An 18,976-nucleotide genomic window follows, 5' to 3' on the forward strand; every position below is an offset into this window, starting at 1 on the left:
CTAGGTCAAGGCGGGGCAGCAAACACACAGTCAGGAGCTCAGGCCCTCAAGCAGGGGCTGGTGCAAGGGGGAGACTGCCACCCGTGAGTGGGGTGGTGGGGGGACGCAGGCCCACCCGCTCCACTGCGTCCCAGCCCGGGGCCCTAGCAGCAGCAGAAGACTCACTGTTGTGTCAGTGGGGATCCTGACCGCAACACACTGACATTGGTTCTGGCGCTGCTGCGGCCAGGCCAGGGTCGGCTGCCCCTGGACTACTTCCAGACTCCCCCTCATAAGCTACCTGGGTTTGGCTGGCGTCCTCGGCGGTTTCGAGCACCATCGGTTCCTCCGGGTAACTCGCGAAGGGTAGGCGCGACTCCTCCTCAGGGTAGCTGGCGAGGGGCAGGCTCGGCTGGCCCGGCCAGTCCTCGGGTCGGCCACAGCCTGCCGGCGTTCCCCAACCCAGAGCTAGGCCACAGGCATCTGGCCTCTCCGGCGGCTGGCTTTCAACTGAGGTTTGCAGCGGGACTTTTCTACTTCCTGTCCTGCGCCGTGACCACTGGGGGGCGGGCGCAGGACCCACTGGCTCCGCCCACGTTGATACTAGGGGAGGCTCGTTCCTCAGCGGGGCTGTGGGGTATCCCACCACCTCGCTACACACACACACCCCCGTCCCGATTTTTCACACTTGCTGTCTAGTCACCTTAGCTCAACCCCCCTCTGCGTCCGGCCCCGCCCTGACTCCACCCCTGCCCTCTATAACACCAATAGAGAGATATGCACAGCTGTTTGCTCCCCCAGGTATTAATATTTGCTCTGGGTTAATTAATAAGCAAAAAGTGATTTTATTAAATACAAAAAGTAGGATTTAAGTGGTTCCAAGTAATAACAGAACAAAGTAAATACTAAGCAAAATAAAACAAAAACACACAAGTCAAAGCCTAATACATTAAGAAACTGATTACAGATGAAATCTTACTCTTGGAGATGTTTCAATAAGCTTCTTTCACAGACTACACTCCTTTCTAGTCTGGGCCCAATCCTTTCCCCTGGTACAGTCCTTGTTCCAGCTCAGGTGGTAGCTAGGGGATTTCTCATGACTGCAGCCCCCTTTGTTTTGTTCCACCCCCTTATATAGCTTTGGCACAAGGCAGGAATCTTTTGTCTCTTTGGGTCCCCACCCCTCCTTCTAAATGGAAAAGCACCAGGTTTAAGATAGATTCCAGTACCAGGTGACATGGTCACATGTCCTGTGGGACCCCAGCCTCCATTCTTCCCAGCCTGACTCACAGGAAGGCTTACAAGTAAACAGAGCCATCTACAGTCAATTGTCCTAGTTGATGGCAGCCATCAAGATTCTAAACCCACACTTCGCATAACTACAATAGGACCTCAGAGTTATATTTTATATTCCTAGTTTCAGATGCAAGAATGATACATTCATACAAATAGGATGATCACAAATAGATTATAAGCTTTGTAATGATACCTTACAAGAGACCTTTTGCATGAAGCATATTCCAGTTACATTATATTCACACTCATTAGCATATATTCACACTCATTAGCTCATTAACATCATTTGGAGTGCAACGTCACAGGGGCCAGTATTAAAGTTCAGTTTTTGCTCTCTCATGTGTCATGTTTATCTTACCTTCCATGTGGGATTTTTTCCTAGTCATAAGTAAAATATGGGTGAAAGTGATTTGTTTTACACTTTCCAGAATTATTATTTATTCCGAGGACTGGACCAATCCAGAGAATTTTCAGCACAAGAGAAACAAGAGAAAGCTCAAAGTGACTGAAAATAGAAGGTTTAAAATAAAACTAGCCTCTAACTTCAATTATAACATTGTTATCACAGTGCTATAACGAGGGTACCAAATATCCTGGAGAAGAGAGTTTTTTGGACATGCTGGTCTAATGTGCACATGTGGCAATTTACCCCTTCTGCCTTTTTATTTTAGAAGACTTTCAAGGTAATGTGTATGGTTTCTCCCTTTATGCATTTTTTAAAATAATATGAACTGGTTATCCATTTCCATGGCTTTCCCAGGTCTCACTAACACCTCATTTCAGGTAGCAGAAAAGAAATCTTACCTGATAGCAAAGTACTCAGCCCACAGATACAAGAAACTTGGCAAAGGCCCCAGTGTCTCCAGTATATAGATATAATGTCCTCCAGACTTTGTGATTCTTGTTCCAAGTTCTGCATAGCACAAGGCACCTGGAACAGATGAAGTAAAAATGCATTTAGTAAATTGTCCCATGGAATTACCACTCCACATAGAATTTATTGAGAATTAAAGGAATCTGTTTAAAATGAGCTAAAAACACAGAACATAAGAGCTGCCATACTGGGTCAGACCATGGTCCATCTTACCCAGTATCCTGTCTCTGACAATTGCTCATATCAGAGCTTCAAGGGGAGAGTACAAAACAGACAATTTTGGAGTGATCCACTTCTGTCTTCCAATCCCAGCTTCTGACAGTCAGAGGTTTAGGGTCACCCCACACATGGGGTTGCATCCCTTATCTTTTGGCTAATAAGCATTGATGGACCTATCCTTCATGAACTTATCTAGTTCTTTTTTTAACCCAGTTATATGTTTAGCCTTCACAACATCCCATGGCAATGAGTTCCACAGGTTAGTTGTCAGGGCCAGCTCCAGGCACCAGCGGAGGAAGCACGTGCCTGGGGCGGCACATGCTAAGGGGCAGCATTCCGTCCATTCTTGGGGTGGCACAGTCTAGGCAGGGGTTTTTTTTTCTTGTTTTTTTTTTTTTTTGCTTCAGCAGTTCGGGCAGCTTTTTTTTTTGCTTGGGGCGGCAAAAATGGTAGAGCCATTTGTTTGTATTAAACCCGCTGCCCATTAACTTAACTGGGTGACTCCTAATGTTAGTATTGTATGAAAGGGTAAATAACACTTCTGTATTCACTTTCTCCCATCAGTCATGATTTTATAAACCTCTATCATATCTCCCCTTCATTTAAAAAGTGGAAGTCAAATCCTAGTGAGGTAAATAGAAAGGAGCATAAACACTGCCAAATTAAGTGTAAAAATGTAATAAGAAAAGCCAAAGAGCACTTTGAAGAACGGCTAGCCAAAAACTCAAAAGGTAATAAAATGTTTTTAAGTACATCAGAAGCAGGAAGCCTGCTAAACAACCAGTGGGGCCCCTCGATGATCGAGATACAAAAGGAGCGCTTAAAGACGATAAAGTCATTGCGGAGAAACTAAATGGATTCTTTGCTTCAGTCTTCACAGCTGAGGATGTTAGGGAGATTCCCAAACCTGAGCCAGCTTTTGTAGGTGACAAATCTGAGGAACTGTCACAGATTGAAGTGTCACTAGAGGAGGTTTTGGAATTAATTGATAAACTTAACATTAACAAGTCACCGGGACCAGATGACATTCACCCAAGAGTTCCGCAACTTCACATTTGAGTTCTTTCAGAACTATTAACTATGGTTTGTAACCTGTCCTTTAAAATCGGCTTCTGTACCCAATGACTGGAAGATAGCTAATATAACGCCAATATTTAAAAAGGGCTCTAGAGGTGATCCCGGCAATTACAGACCGGTAAGTCTAATGTCCGTACCGGGCAAATTAGTCGAAACAATAGTAAAGAATAAAATTGTCAGACACATAGAAGAACATAAATTGTTGGGCAAAAGTCAACATGGTTTCTGTAAAGGGAAATCGTGTCTTACTAATCTATTAGAGTTCTTTGAAGGTGTCAACAAACATGTGGACAAGGGGGATCCAGTGGACATAGTGTACTTAGATTTCCAGAAAGCCTTTGACAAGGTCCCTCACCAAAGGCTCTTACGTAAATTAAAGTGTCATGGGATAAAAGAGAAGGTCCTTTCATGGATTGAGAACTGGTTAAAAGACAGGGAACAAAGGGTAGGAATTAATGGTAAATTCTCAGAATGAAGAGGGGTAACTAGTGGTGTTCCCCAAGGGTCAGTTCTAGGACCAATCCTATTCAACTTATTCATAAATGATCTGGAGAAAGGGGTAAAAAGTGAGGTGGCAAAGTTTGCAGATGATACTAAACTGCTCAAGATAGTTAAGACCAAAGCAGACTGTGAAGAACTTCAAAAAGATCTCACAAAACTAAGTGATTGGGCAACAAAATGGCAAATGAAATTTAACGTGGATAAATGTAAAGTAATGCACATTGGAAAAAATAACCCCAACTACATACAATATGATGGAGGCTAATTTAGCTACAACAAATCAGGAAAAAGATCTTGGAGTCATCGTGAATAGTTCTCTGAAGACGTCCACGCAGTGTGCAGAGGCAGTCAAAAAAGCAAACAGGATGTTAGGAACCATTAAAAAGGGGATAGAAAATAAGACGGAGAATATATTATTGCCCTTATATAAATCGATGGTACGCCCACATCTTGAATACTGCGTACAGATGTGGTCTCCTCATCTCAAAAAAGATATACTGGCTCTAGAAAAGGTTCAGAGAAGGGCAACTAAAATGATTAGGGGTTTGGAATGGGTCCCATATGAGGAGAGATTAAAAAGAGGCTAGGACATTTCAGCTTGGAAAAGAGGAGACTAAGGGGGGATATGATAGAAGTATATAAAATCATAAGTGATGTGGAGAAAGTGAGTAAGGAAAAGTTATTTACTTGTTCCCATAATATAAGAACAAGGGGCCACCAAATGAAATTAATAGGCAGCAGGTTTAAAACAAATAAAAGGAAGTTCTTCTTCACACAGTGCACAGTTCCACAGTTCAACTTGTGGAACTCCTTGCCTGAGGAGGTTGTGAAGGCTAGGACTATAACAGGGTTTAAAAGAGAACTGGATAAATTCATGGAGGTTAAGTCCATTAATGGCTATTAGGCAGGATGGGTAAGAAATGGTGTCCCTAGCCTCTGTTTGTCTGAGGGTGGAGATGGATGGCAGGAGAGAGATCACTTGAACATTACCTGTTCACTCCTCTGGGGCACCTGGCATTGGCCACTGTCCATAGACAGGATACTGGGCTGGATGGATCTTTGATCTGACCCAGTTCGGCCATTCTTATGTTCTTGTTATGTTCTTAGTGCAAATCCCTTTATTTGCAATAATGGTGTTTCCAGGGGAGATCTATTTACATCTGGTAAGACCTGCTTGTCAGTTTAATGGCATAACTTCTCCGCTGACTTTATGTGGAAAAGTGCATGAAAGGAAGTTTGTCTTTGCCTTAGAGATTTACTTTAAAACACTTCGTTTCCTCCATTTATCTAGCTCTAAGCCTCAAACACACACACGTCCTCCCTGAAATATAGGTGAACCAAGGACATGGAAACATCTCTCTGATCAGATCCATGAAGCAGCTACATAAGAAGAAGAAAAACTTGATACAGAAGAATGTCGAGAATTTCTAATCAAGTGGTTCAAATACTCTCTATTTCCCCTCCTGTAGCTATGTAAAGATAGATTTTAAAACTGGCCACTTCTGTCCCAACTGTAAACCCCTCAGAACCTACCTGCATGCAATGGAAGGAATATAGGCCCTGATTCACCAAAGCACTCAAACCCATGCTTAATTTGAAGCATGTGTGGTCCCATTGATTTCAATGGATCTGTTCACATGCTTCAAGTTAAGCATATGCTTAAGAGTTTTGCTGAATTGGGGCCATAACCACGTATCAATCTTGCATTTCAAGGGAAAACATAAAAAGGGGGTAAGCATTATTTAAGGCACTATAGCAAAGAATAATAATGTGACATTAATAAATGGAAGTCTTCAAGCTGGACATTAGGGGGAAATAGTTGAAGAATGAAGTCAGTTAGAAAATTTAGTAACTCGACAAGGGAAGCCACTTGGGTGCCACCAAGATAGGTTTTCAAGAATACACAAGATACACTACAGGTTTAGTGGAGAGAATAATCCTTCACAAGTGCAGATGGTTTGGCTAGCTGACCAATAAACACTACCATTTATTATCCTACTCAATTAAAAAGAAATCTACGTTTGTGATGTTATGGTTTGAGATTTTACATATGCAAAAGAATGAAATTTTAAAGTTGATGTTTCCACAGCAACCTCAGCTAAGCCACATTATACATATATAGTAAGGTATAAGTGTGACAACATCTCCTGTAATACAACATATTACATACGATAAACACTAGAAGGAAGAGTGACAATTGTTGTGGGCTCTATGATTGAATTTCCTGATTCTTGTGGCTTTTTTAAACTCTCAACCACAGCACTATAACAAAGCAGTTTTTTGCACACACAAAGCAGGAAAAGTAACTGTTAAGGAGGGGAAAAAATTTAAAGTCACATACTGAAATAAACACATGTCTCCTAGGTCCCCAGAACTCTGTGCTTCTCCATCTAGTGCCCCTAGCTAGAGGCCTAACCTCCCCCAGCCCCCATGCATCTAGAAATTCCACAGACAAGAGAACTACTCCCATGTCTGTGCCCACATGTGGCACCACATTCATAGATCTTAAGTCTTGGGTTTCCCCCCAAGTCCCTCAGATAAACCAGTTAAACAACAGATCCTTGGAACCCTGTGGACACGGGAGCTTATTACTGCTTCAATTCTATGGCATTAGGAGATAGGAGGTTTGGTCCATTGTGTTCCCAGCTTATTTTTCTTGGAGAAGTAAAGTTAGGCCTTTGTTGTAGATATATATCATTTGCTAGTTTCCCCATCTACCAAGAATTTAACAAGAAGGGTAAAAAAAACTCACCACCCACCAAATAGAGAGAGAATCCCGCAGGCAAACCAAACGATTAAGGAGACACCCACGTTGCCGGAATTTTTCAACACCCCTTTTGGAGAGATAAAGATGCCACTGCCCACCATGCTGCCAATAAGGAGTGAAAAAGCCCTCAGCAAAGTGATCTTTTTCCTTAGAAAAACAGCCTCCTCTTCTTTCTTGGCTTTTCCCATGGCCTCTACAATTTCAGGACAGGGGTGGGCATTCAGAAGTTAAGGTTTCCTTGTGGGTCCTTCCCAATCCCACAGTCAACAGAGCTCACCTGTGATAGGAGAAAAGTAAGTCAGGGATTTGTGGAGCTTCTTTGGGGAATGTTAAAGCCATTTTACCAATAACCCATCAAAATCTGCGGGATCTACTCTCCTCACCCATTGGATATAACTGGGCAAAGAAACCCCAGGTGCATAAAACATGCTACACAACCATGTGATCTCTTATGTCAGAACACCTCTGGGTATCAGGGTTTGCTAATTAACTTTTGCTCCTCCTGCTGCAGCAGAGCATAACACACTGTAGGCTGTACATAAACAGCCCTTTAGGCCAAGATTTTCAAAAGTGATGAGTGATTTGGGGTGCCACTATAGTTCAGTGTCCAACTTGAGTCGCCCTCAAGGGACCCAATTTTCATAAATGGCTGAACACCCACACTCTGAAAATCAGGCCCCTTTAAGATGCTTCGAGTTGGGCACCTATAAATTTAAGCTGAGCCAAATCACTAGTCACTTTTGAAATTTTTGGCCTTAAAAATGTTTTTTCTTTGGCAACAGCAGAGCAAAGAATTTAGTTTAATAGACATTTTGTATAAACATGTCCAGGGCATCTGTTCTTGAGCCAAAATTGGCTGCTGAGCCTTTAAAACAGTGGTGGGCCACCTGCGGCCCATCAGGGTAATCCGCTGGCGGTCCGCAAGACAGTTTGTTTATATTTGCACAGCCACCCACAGCTCCCGGTGGCCGTGGTTTGCTGTTACCGGTCAATGGGAGCTGCGGGAAGCAGCAGCCAGCATGTCTCTGCGGTCCGCGCCGTTTCCCACAGCTCCCATTGGCCAGGAACGGTGAACCGCAGCCACTGGGAGCTGCGGGTGGCCATGCAAATGTAAACAAACTGTCTGGCAGCCTCCCAGCAGAATACCCTGATGGGCCACGTGCGGCCCACGGGCCACAGGTTGCCCACCACTGCTTTAAAAAGTCAAAATAAGCTCTTTGGGTCCCTGATGTGCCAGATTATCTGCTACCGCTCATCAGGGCAGGGAGTAACTTTATGAGTCTCCTAAGGCTCAGACAGGTTGCTGGAACTGATGAGTCTAAGGGTTGAGGGGTGGGGAGTAACAACCACCAAGGCTCCTGAGCTGTGAATTGCAACATACAACTGATGTTACAAGTGGACGGTCTTACTCGGTATCTAGCTAATTTGCGTGAAACAGCTACAGTCTGGTACGTCAGTAGCGTAGCTAGCGTGGTGCAGGGGAAGCAGCCGCTTCCCCCGCCTTTCCGAAAGTGGCCGGAGGAGCAGGGGGGGCGGCATGCGGCCCGCAGCATGGCCTGGCAGCCGTGGCCGGAGGAGCAAGGAGGGGGCGCAGCCTGGCGACCCGCAGCGTGGCCGGCAGCCATGGGGGGGCGGTGGGCACGGCCAGAGGAGCGGGGGGAACAGCATGGCGGCCGGCAGCTGCGGCCAGAGGAGCGGGGGGGGGCCACGGGGTGGCACGGCAGGGCCAGAGGAGCCATGGGGGGGAGGGGCGGGGTGGCCGGAGGAGGAGCCAAGGGGGCGTGGCCAGAGGAGGAGCCAAGGGGGGGCGCCTTTTTTATATTTGCTCCCCCTCCTCTTAGAAGCTGGCTACGCCACTGTGGTACGTGTCATATCTCTGAAAGTAGAGCTACAAAGCATGTGGGTCCAATATTCAAATATAGGATTGGTTAAAGATTTATAGATTCAGTCTAAACGAAGGAGTTCTTTTGAGCACAAATATTATTGCTAAAACTTAAAAAGTGCACTTATCTGGTTGGTTGGTTTTGAACAAAGCAGAGAGGTTTACAATCTGTCCCAGACGGTCATCCCTTGCTGGAGTCTCAGAGCAGTTTGATGTACAGTAACCAGTAGCTTCTTTTAGTTGGCTGTAAATTCCATAGTAAAAATAAAAGAAACAGGATGTAAAACCAAATTTGTAGACCACGTTAAGGATTTGAAGTAACTCTTGATCTTTAGCCACATGGTCTGAGACACCAATGCCAGCCAGGAATATCTGGAAACATAATGGGCAAACACCACAGATTTCAGGAATGTGAAATCAACTGGGATTTGTTCTACAGGCTATTGTGGGGGGGTGAGCGGGGAAGAATAGGGTGATCAGACAGCAAGTGTGAAAAATCGGGATGGGGTGGAGGGTACTAGGAGCCTATATAAGAAAAAGACCCAAAAATTGGGACTGTCCCTATAAAATCGGGACATCTGGTCACCCTAGGGGAGAAACAGAGAGCTATTGCATACCACGTCAAACAGACTCCTAGCAATGAGCAGAACAAATTGTTCCAGGTCTGCTTTCTAGTTGAATTCCTGCGCCTGACACATTAACGGCTATGTTAATCCTTGTGGCAATGCTTAATGTGCACTTTAGTATTAAAAAAATGTACAAAGCTGCTTTTTGTTCACCTTTTTAGTTGACTACTGGCTCAAATCCTTCTCACTCCTACATACAGTACCTTTGCATCTACCAACAGCACTGCTTAAAATTACAGCCCCTCAGGTTGCACTTCAAACCAGTGTTTCAAGCAATTTTTACCAACATTTCAAAACAGAATAAAGCACTACTCATCTTACCTAGCAGGACCCGAAGCCTGGCATAGGGAGGGGATGGAGAAAAAGCCAACCTAGAGTAAGGGGAAAACTTTGTATTACCATAGTGCCCCTCGAGGCCCAAGCTGAGATGGGGACCCCATTGTGCTAGAGTCTACACACACACACACACACACACACACACACAGAGTAAGAGACCATTCCTGTCCTGAAGGGCTTACAGTCTAACCAGGCAAGACAGATCCAAGGAATATCTCCATTTTATTGCTGGGCACCTGATGCAAAGACCAACTAGCCTAACGCCACACAGGAAATGTGTGGCACAGCTGAAACTGAACCTAGATCTCTTGAGTCCCAGTCCAGTGTCTTAACCTCCAGACTGTCTTTCCTCCTCTCTACCACAAACTGTATAAATATGTATCCAATTATGTCCACAAACCTGATTTATAGTTTCTGAGGACTATTCCTAACTACTTCCACCTATATTTTCTTTGTACAGACCTCAGTTAAAATGACACCACCAAGAACTTTTTAACTACGTCCCCTTCCTTTTCATACAATAAAAGATGTAGTCACTGTGGGGAAATAGAGCAGGGGGGGCCTTCTTTTTAATAGCCAGAGCTGTGAATCTGAAGGCCCCTAAATAAACCCTCCAACAGAGATCTGTTATGCTAGCTGCCCTTGCACAAAGCAGTGCAGGCCAGGGTGCAGGCCTAAGCCTGAGCAAGACTGAACAACACAGTTTTCTGCCAAACTCGGTCAAGGGTCATGTCCAGAGGAGGGGGTAGGGGCAAGAAAGAATAAAAAAAAAGCCCCAGCAGCAGCACTAATGAAATATAATAACCACTTGTGTGAAGCAATAGGTAACTTTAGCTAAATGCAATTTCTTAACTCATGCAGCTTCTCCTTTGGGTGATCTGTGACCCACTCCGTGATTCCAGCTATCTGCAAAAATAGCCAATCATAGATCCTCTTTAGGCGTCCCATGGAACCCCCCCCCCAATCTTTAACCAAAAGACCCCGGAAAATAACGTGTCTTGAGAAATGTACCCAAACTGGTGCCAAGTCCCACCCCTGGGGAAAACCACAAGCGCCCCTCTACCCAAATAAACACCCACTTCTCGGAAAATTAATGAGGAAGGTACCGGGGGGAGGGGGGGGACTGACCCCGACCCTACTTTCTTAACCCGCGGTTTGGGGGAGGGACTAACCCCAACCCTAATTTCTTAACTCATGACGCATTGTTTGTACTTTGCTTGCGGTTTGACGAAATAAAAGCCCGCCTGCGAGCGGTCCTCGGGGTGTCAGTCTTCGGACTGCGCCCCAGTGCACTGGTATGTATGTCAATAAACTGGCCTCAGGCTTGAGTCTTTGAACTAAAATCACTGCGTGGGTGTCTTTGACCACAACATCACTGAGCTGTGCTAACCAGACCTGCTTCTTCCTTTTTTCTGCCACAAATCATCACTCTGTTTCAATGCCCATTAGAAGATGCTGGGTCCAACTAAAAACCAACTGTGAATATCAGAGGGGTAGCTGTGTTAGTCTGGATCTGTAAAAAGCGACAGAGTCCTGTGGCACCTTATAGACTAACAGACATATTGGAGCATAAGCTTTTGTGGGTGAATACCCACTTCGTCAGATGCATGTCACGCGTCTGACGAAGTGGGTATTCACCCATGAAAGTTTATGCTCCAATACGTCTGTTAGTCTATAAGGTGCCACAGGACTCTTTGTGAATATAAGCTAGTTCATTCATGTATTAAAATAATTTGGATAAATTGGACTGGTGGTGTTGTGGTCTGCGTACCTGACTGGACAATCTATTTAGGAAAACTGAGAGTCATTTGTTTATGAAACTGTAATTAACACAAGAAACCAGGCTAAAGAAGAGAAGTCTGAATAGACTTACTTTTGGCTTTCTTTATCTACATCAGACTCACTAGCTTACTGTCCTAGATTTAAAAAAACCTGGAGGAATAAATCCGACATGAATTTGCAGTGCCAGATGCTGGTAATAAAGCCAATGTGATCCCGAGGTTCAATATGAGAGCAAAGTGAATAATTCTTAATGAATCCTTTATTTAAGGAATTTTCACTTCTTTCTGTTTGTGAATTGTCCATGCTCAGATTGGAATTTTCTCAAATTCCTTTAATTAAAAATTACTTGCCAAGTAATTATGGGAAATTATCCTTGGGCTGGGTCACCTTTATCCCCTTGACCTTGGTCCCTAAGCATTTCCTGGTCCATCATACCACAGCCTGGCACATCACATCTTCTGCAAGAAGACAACTTAGTCTATGACCTTTTAATGAAGAACCCAGAATGGAGTAGGCTCCACTCACCCACCCCCCTTGGCGAGAGATTGAAGTAAACTAAGTTTGTCCTTAAAACAGCATTTTTGTATAGTTGCCTCTTGATGAATTTCTATTCTTCATCAAATATAAAAGTTTTGATTAAGCCCAATCTGTCAAATAGGTCATTGCAAGTATTCAATATTTTAATTCTAGCTGCATTGATTAGATTTCACTGGCCATATAGATCACATGGTGTGGTTTCTGTTCCTCAGTTGGCTGAGTGTAACGTTGAATTTTAAAATTCATGGCACAGAGAACTTACTTTGGTAATCTCATAATTCATGTCCCATTAATATTCTGCAATATTTTCTTTTCACAAATGTGCCAGCCCCTAAGTTCTTTCACTATATTAGCAAAAAGGCAACACAAAAGAGGAGCGTGTCAGACGAAAACAGAATACTTCGCCCTTCTATACCACCTGCTGCTAAAGAATCTCAAAGCATTTTACAAATATTAAGCCGTACAGCTTCCCTGTGAAGTAGTTAAATATTTTCTCCATTTTTACAGTGGGGGAAACTGAGGCTGAAGAGGTTAAGTGACTTGTCACGATGGAATGAGTGGGGAGTAGAACCCAGGATTCCTGGCACCCAGTCCCAGATACACAGCCAACTTGAAGACAAGCCAGCTAATATAGATAAGAGCTTCAAGAGATTAGCGTTCCGGTTTGACAATATTTATTATGGAATGCTACCATGAACCTGCTACACTTTCCCCTGTGACTTGTCCTCCTTCCACTCTCAGGAACAGGCCACATGCAGGGACTGAGACTATTTGTCCAGTTTTTAAATTGTTTTCTCAGCTGCAAAGGACAAAATAAAAAACAATCTAAACATTCCCAGCAGCAAGATCCCACAGAGGGGTCTGATCCTCCTTCAAAGCAGAGCAAACCCTTCCTGAAATTCTCAGTGCCTTAAACACATCAGTGCAAAACGAGAACTCAATCACAACACTCCCATGTACAATTAGAAGATTGTTTGTTTAAAACTTTGACCTAGTGCTGAGCAATGCTAAGGCCTGTCAGGGCTAAATCCTGATAGAGAAACTCCTTCCGCAACTAGTTCTTTGGTTCAGATCTGACCCAGGGTGGCAGTGATAACAGGTGTTAATGCCTGATGGCTGATTGGTGGCTTATGGGAAGTGCCTTGGTGGTTTCAGTCCAATTCCCAGGGGCCATGCGCCCACCTCACAAACACATCCATTACCATTAGCACCCCCTAAAGGGCTGAATGGGCATGGAGGCTGAACTACCTTCCCCTCATCTCCAGAAGCAGTTTTCTCCAAGTTGAGGCACAGTGGCAGGGCAGCACGGGGAAGCTTGCACTGCCAATGATCACACTGTACCTGTTTAGATAAAGGACTCCAGCCTTCAGATCTGGCTGACACTTTTTACCAGCAACTTAATTCCTAAAGTAATTACAAGATTTCCAGCAATGTCTGTCTTGTGAGAGCCAATAACATTACTCCAGTAGGGCTCTAAAGCGGCCACACACCCTGCCACCTGTACACTTAAAGACAGAACTCCCTGCCACTGTCAACTATCTTACCTGGCTACTTAGTGCACTCCCCAGGGCCCATTTTTTTCCAGGAGAAACTTTTTCTTTGTATGAGAAAAATCATTCCCCTCCTCTACTGCACTATCCTGTTATTGGAAGATGGGTCACCTCTAATGAAAATCATCAGTCTACTCTCACTCTGTTTTAGCTCTGTGTCGCTTCATTCTTTCATTTATCCACTCAGAGCCCAGAGTTCCTGGTACTGGAATGCTATGTTCTGGGTCCCCTCATATTTACACTAAGGGTACCCTTAATCTAACTAAACTGCTGTTGATCTACAAAGAGGCAATGCATGTGTGCCGTCCCCCGCCCCCCCCCAGATTTCTGCCTTCCATTTAGCACAGAGGTTTTCAGTCCCCCAATTTGAAAACCGTCGACTCATGCCAGGAGCCAGAGGATCGGAAGTTGGTGGGAGCTGCCCAGCTCACTGCAGCCCCTGGCTCTCCGCGCTTTGGGAGCTGGGGCACCAGCTGCCTGGCAGCCCTCCCTGCCCTGCTCCCCGAGCCAGGATGTCTCTGCATGGTCAGGCGCTCCCCAGGCAGGACGGGTGGCACAGTTCCGAGCTGCACCCTGACACGCTCTTGCCTCTCCCCTAAAGGAGCCCGGCACCAGCTGGTGACACCACCAGGACCTGGTCCGTGCCCACAGAGCCCGACTGCCATGAGATGCTCTCTGAGATGTTCGCTTGCCGCTGCCCAGGTGGTCTTGGCTCTGCTGCTGCTCCTCAGCCTAGAGGTGGCGCGTGGGGTGATCACGTGCCCCCACCATCAAGAATTAAGCATCGACTCTGGATCTACCTTCCTGAGCTGAGGTTTCTCCAAAACCCTCTAGGTTCTAACTCAGAGCCTGGCTGTTTTCCCCATGCCTATAGATAATTCCTTTTGACTCTAACCTCTTAGCCACTCACCTTTAGTCGCTGACTCGGCTTCAGTGCAAACACCTAATTTATAATTACTCTACTGCGTATACGTACTAATTCACTCAGTACTGTACCTAGCTCCTACTCAGACCAAACTCCTCCTCAGACCCGATCTGTCGAGTGCCTCTGCGCTGCTGGCCTCACAGATCAGCTGTTATTGATTTATTACAATATAAACTAAACACAACTGTAACCAAATGAGCACAGTTTCTTTTTAACCCACTGAGGCTTTTTTTTTCTTTTGTTCAACACTTACCAAGCTGTTGGTATTTACTAGACACAACTTCATCCACTGTTTTGCACAGCTCGGTTGAGGAGCTTCCCCGTCTGTCACAACCCACTCAGGTCCTTTGCAGAGGCTAAAGTGACAGTAGCAGGATTAACACGTTCCTCAGATAAATTAGCTAGCAATTGTTGATACCGTAGATTGAACAATGCACTGAAGACCCAAAGCACTAACATCAGCTAATTAGTCTCTAGTAAGGTAGAGAGGTGAGTATCGTGATCTCTGTTTAACAAATGGTGAAACCCAGGTAAGGAGAGGTAAAGTTTCTTGCTTATGGTCACACAGCAGCCAGAGGCAAAACTGGGATTAGAACCTAGGAGTTTCTGGGTCCTAGTTCCAATGAACCAGGTCAGTAGTTCTCAACCTTTTTCGGCTCAGGACCCATTTGTAAACAGTATCCTGTCATGACCCAGTCAATTGCTTGAGTGCCAATAATATCTGTCTTATTAATTACACATTAACGTAATAAGTACTAAGTGCACTTTATCACAGCGGTGATGCCCTGTAGCTTCTGTCCCCCAGGGAGGGCTGGGCTCTGAGGTAGCAGCACTGCTCAGATTTGGCCCCAACTAGGCCAAATTTGTGTGAGCGGAATTGCAACCTGATGCATGACCAGGAGGCTGCTGGGCCAAAGCTGAGCAATGCTGCAACCGCAGGCGCCAGATCACAACACCCGGAGCGGGAAGCCGAGCCCAGCCTGCTCCATGGGACCACTGCTGCAGGGCGAGCGTGAGGCTGGCTCTGAAACACTCCCTGCTTCCCTCCAGCCTCCCACAAGACCCTGTGTCACATTCTGGTGACCCAATTTTGGTTGCGACCCATAGGTTGAGAAGCCCTGAGCTAGACCACGTGGCCTCATAGAATGAGAAAAGAGGGGAAACCCACAGAGCTGGAGTGGGAGGTTTGAGGTGGGGACGCCACAGGAAATGTAAAAGGCCTTTCTAGTTGAACTTTGAAGAGCACCAGCAGTAGTAGGGAGCTTCAGGTTGGGACCAGTGGTGGATTAATGATTTTGCTGCCCCTAGGCCCTGAAATAATTGCCACCCCTGGCCCCATATGAACTTTTTAGTTTTCTTACAAATTCATTTGAACTAAAATGAATCTAAATATCATTAAAATAATTGAACATTTACAAGTTTTATTATAAATAAAATTACAAGTACAGCGGACCCTCGCTTGAACGCGCATTTGTATAGCATGATTTCGCTTATAGCGCGGGACCGCGCATGGATCCAAAACTGAGAACCACTTAATTTCTTCCTTCCGGTCATATTATTAATGTTTAGGATTCTCGCGAGTATGTTTACTAAATGGCGTTGCGCCGTCATTGGTGGTTTCAATACGTGCTTTGGTAGAATCGCGGCATCACTGATGCCGCAATTACAAAAATGCTGCTATTATAAATTTGCCGCCCCTGCAAATTTGCCGCCCTAGGCCTATGCCTTGTCAGCCTAGGCGATAATAAGCTGCTGGTTGGGACTGAACTGCATTGGCAGCAGGGAGGGCTTGGGTCTGGACTGAGGTGCCAAGGAAGAGGAGGGGGCTAAATTTCAGGAGCGTAGGGGGATCTGGTTCAGGATTAAGGGGTATTGGCAACAATGGTTTGGAACTAAAGTCAAGGTCTGCAGTCAGAGCTGTGGGTGAAGAAGGGAAGCCTCCAGTGTTGGGAAAGCATTTTACAGACTACTTAAGCAGAGGCTGGAGGCTATTTTAAAAGGGGCAACTATTTAAGGACCAAAAAAAAAAAAAAAAAAGTTTGATTTAAAATTAAATATGAAGTGAAAACATGTTCATGATTGTGTTTGAAAGCATCACGTCAGGGTTTTTTCCCAGTGGAAAGACTCCCACTCAGTGTTGTAAATCCACACACAATGGTTTGACATTAGTACATGAGAAACGGGAAGCGAAATGAACTCTGAAGAGAAAGTGAACCTTACCCACCTTTCGTGGTCCAAGCTAATTGAAGTTCAGAGGATAAAGAAATAGCGTAAGTGGTGTGAAAAAGTAGAATCATTGTCTATTTGTTGTTGTAATTAATGATTCAAGGTGTTCCCCAGCAAGGAGTTATTCAGAGATGATTTTATCTTCACAGCAACCCTTTAAGCCATTGCTTTTCATTTTCTCCTGTTGGAACCATTCCCTGCCCTGCCCTCCATTTTCAGCTATTTCCCTTCCCCTCCTGCTCCAGCCTCACCACCTGTGAGGGGTCAGCCTCATCCCTGGATTGGCCACCCTTACGTTATAACAATGACAGTAAATACTAAAGGGAAACACATCCTGAAGAGTTTGTGAAGGGCTACAAATCCCCTGCTTAAAGGCATAAGGCATCTAACTGCTGGGGATTCAGAGGCCTCTTTCCCTGGGGACAGTTTATCCCATCACTGTCTGCTGCAGAGTTTTTTGTGCCTTCCTCCCAAGCAGCTGATGCTGGCCATGGTCAGAGACTGTCACCATGGGACTGAGTATGCTACCGTGCTACTTTCCCAGCACCTACAGGAATGGGAGACGAGAACCAAATCAAACCCAGCTCAGCCACATACCTGTACAGATTCCTAGTCCACCTCTAATTTTCACCTCTATCAGTACCTCTAAATGGGACGCTTATACTCAAGGGATCAGGGCATTAATAAAGCCTGGCTTATACCTCTACTGCAGTGGTTCCCAAACTGGGGTTCGTGAACCCCTGGGGGTTCATGAAATGTTACAGGGGGTTCTCGGGAAAAAATTCCCTAATGGCGGACAGAGCTGTCCCTAGGGACCCCAGGCAGCACAGGACCAGCTGCCCCTGGACTTCCAAGAGCTAAGCAGATCAAAGCAAGCATCTCTATCACACTGAGGAGATTTAAACTTCAAGACTCCTATAAGAAATGGAAAGGGAGGTAGATATTTTTTGCTGTTTTAAAAATTAAATAGGCAGCTAGTATTGTTTTTAAAATTATTATGAAGAACAAGTTTAAGCTTTGTTGTAATGTGCATTGTTTGTAGGGTGACCAGATGTCCCGATTTTATAGGAACAGTCCCAATTTTTGGGTCTTTTTCTTATATAGGCTCCTATTACCCCCCACCCTCCATCCCGATTTTTCACATTTGCTGTCTGGTCACCCTAATTGTTTGCCTGGACTGCTCAAGACCTGAATGCTTCTGTAGGAAGAACTCTTTTGAGTTGGCTTTTTAAATACCTTCATGCTGTTTCACATCTGATAATCCTTGATGAAACATAGGAGCCTTGTCTTATAACAGGCTTATTCAAAGTGATACAAGCTACGAAAGTGAGATCTTGGAAGAGTGTTGCCGTTTTCATAATGTACTAAAAATACTGTAATGATAAATAATAATTCATAATAAATCGTGTGCAATAAGCATGTCATGAAAACAAATTTTGTATTTCCAAGATCACGGCTTTTATAATTTATACTCAGGCAAAGGAGAAAATCCCTGGAAATACAGTCAAACCCCGCAATAAGGCGCCCCGCCATAACACGAAATCGCATATAACGCGATCACAATTTGGCCCCCCTTTAAGACACACAGTAATACAGTACTGTATGTACTGTACCAGTGGTCCCCAACGCCATGATGGCTGCCAGGACATTGATGTGCCCCCGCCTAGTGCCAGGCAGGGGAGAGAAGCTGCGGCCCCACGCCTGCCGGGGACAGAGAGCACCGGCGCCCACAGCCCTGGAGCTCTCTGTCCCCAGCAGGCGCGGGGCCGCAGCTTCTCTCCCGTGCTGGGCACTAGGCACTAGGGGCACTAGGCAGCGCACATCAATGCACTGCCTTGGGGACCACTGATGGGCTTGAAACCCCGCTATACCGCGACCCCGCATTTAGCGCAATGTAATTTTTTGGACCCCAAACATCGCGGTATAGCAGGGTTTCACTGTATTCATTTCTAGGAGGGGGTTCGCGAGACTTGACTTTTTAGTGAAAGGGGTTCACAGGTTGTTAAAGTTTGGGACTCACTGCTCTACTAAATGAAGCTAAATCAATACAAACCTAGGCACCGACTTCTACTGGTGCCGGTGGGTGCTCGACCCCCCCGCCCTCGGCCCCACCCCTGCTCCACCCCCTCCCAACTCCTTCCCCAAAGTCCCCGCCCCCTCTCACTCCCATTCCAACCCCTTCCCCAAAGTCCCCGCCCCAACTCCACCCTCTCCCACCCCCATTCAAACCCCTTCCCCAAGTCTCCACCCCGGCCCCGCCTCCTCCCCTGAGCACGCCATGTTCCCGCTCCTCCCCCCTCCCTCCCGGAGCTTGCTACAGCTGTTTTGGTGGCGGCAGGCGCTGGGAGGTAGGCAGAGGAGCGGGGACCCGGTGCGCTCAGGGGAGGAGGCAGAGGAGG

The 18,976-nt window shown here is 45.6% G+C and overlaps 1 protein-coding gene and 1 long non-coding RNA gene across 10 annotated transcripts in view; both read right to left on the bottom strand.

The window, feature by feature from the left end:
- Positions 1–7,636, bottom strand: part of LOC112104704 (cystine/glutamate transporter-like) — a 43,982-nt gene extending 36,346 nt beyond the window's left edge. For all 9 annotated transcript variants that reach the window (XR_003370077.2, XR_003370078.2, XR_003370076.2 and 6 more), the window contains exons 1-2: positions 6,706–7,636; positions 2,080–2,206 (exon numbers count right to left, since the gene is read on the bottom strand). Coding sequence is in view for 2 of the 9 variants with exons in the window: in XM_024197194.2 (XP_024052962.1) it covers positions 2,080–2,206; positions 6,706–6,901 (323 nt within the window). In the remaining 7 variants the exon portion in view is untranslated. The remainder of the gene's footprint in view (positions 1–2,079; positions 2,207–6,705) is intronic.
- An 866-nt stretch (positions 7,637–8,502) lies between these two features.
- LOC113407725 lies at positions 8,503–14,473 on the bottom strand. The gene is made up of 3 exons (XR_003370079.1): positions 14,337–14,473; positions 9,543–9,592; positions 8,503–8,839 (listed from the first exon to the last, which is right to left on the bottom strand). It is a non-coding gene; the product is annotated as an uncharacterized LOC113407725 (long non-coding RNA).
- Positions 14,474–18,976: the final 4,503 nt, after the last annotated feature.

Source organism: Terrapene carolina, unplaced genomic scaffold, assembly GCF_002925995.2.
Source record: "Terrapene carolina triunguis isolate 2854851 unplaced genomic scaffold, T_m_triunguis-2.0 Scaffold247, whole genome shotgun sequence".
NCBI lineage: Eukaryota > Metazoa > Chordata > Testudines > Emydidae > Terrapene > Terrapene triunguis.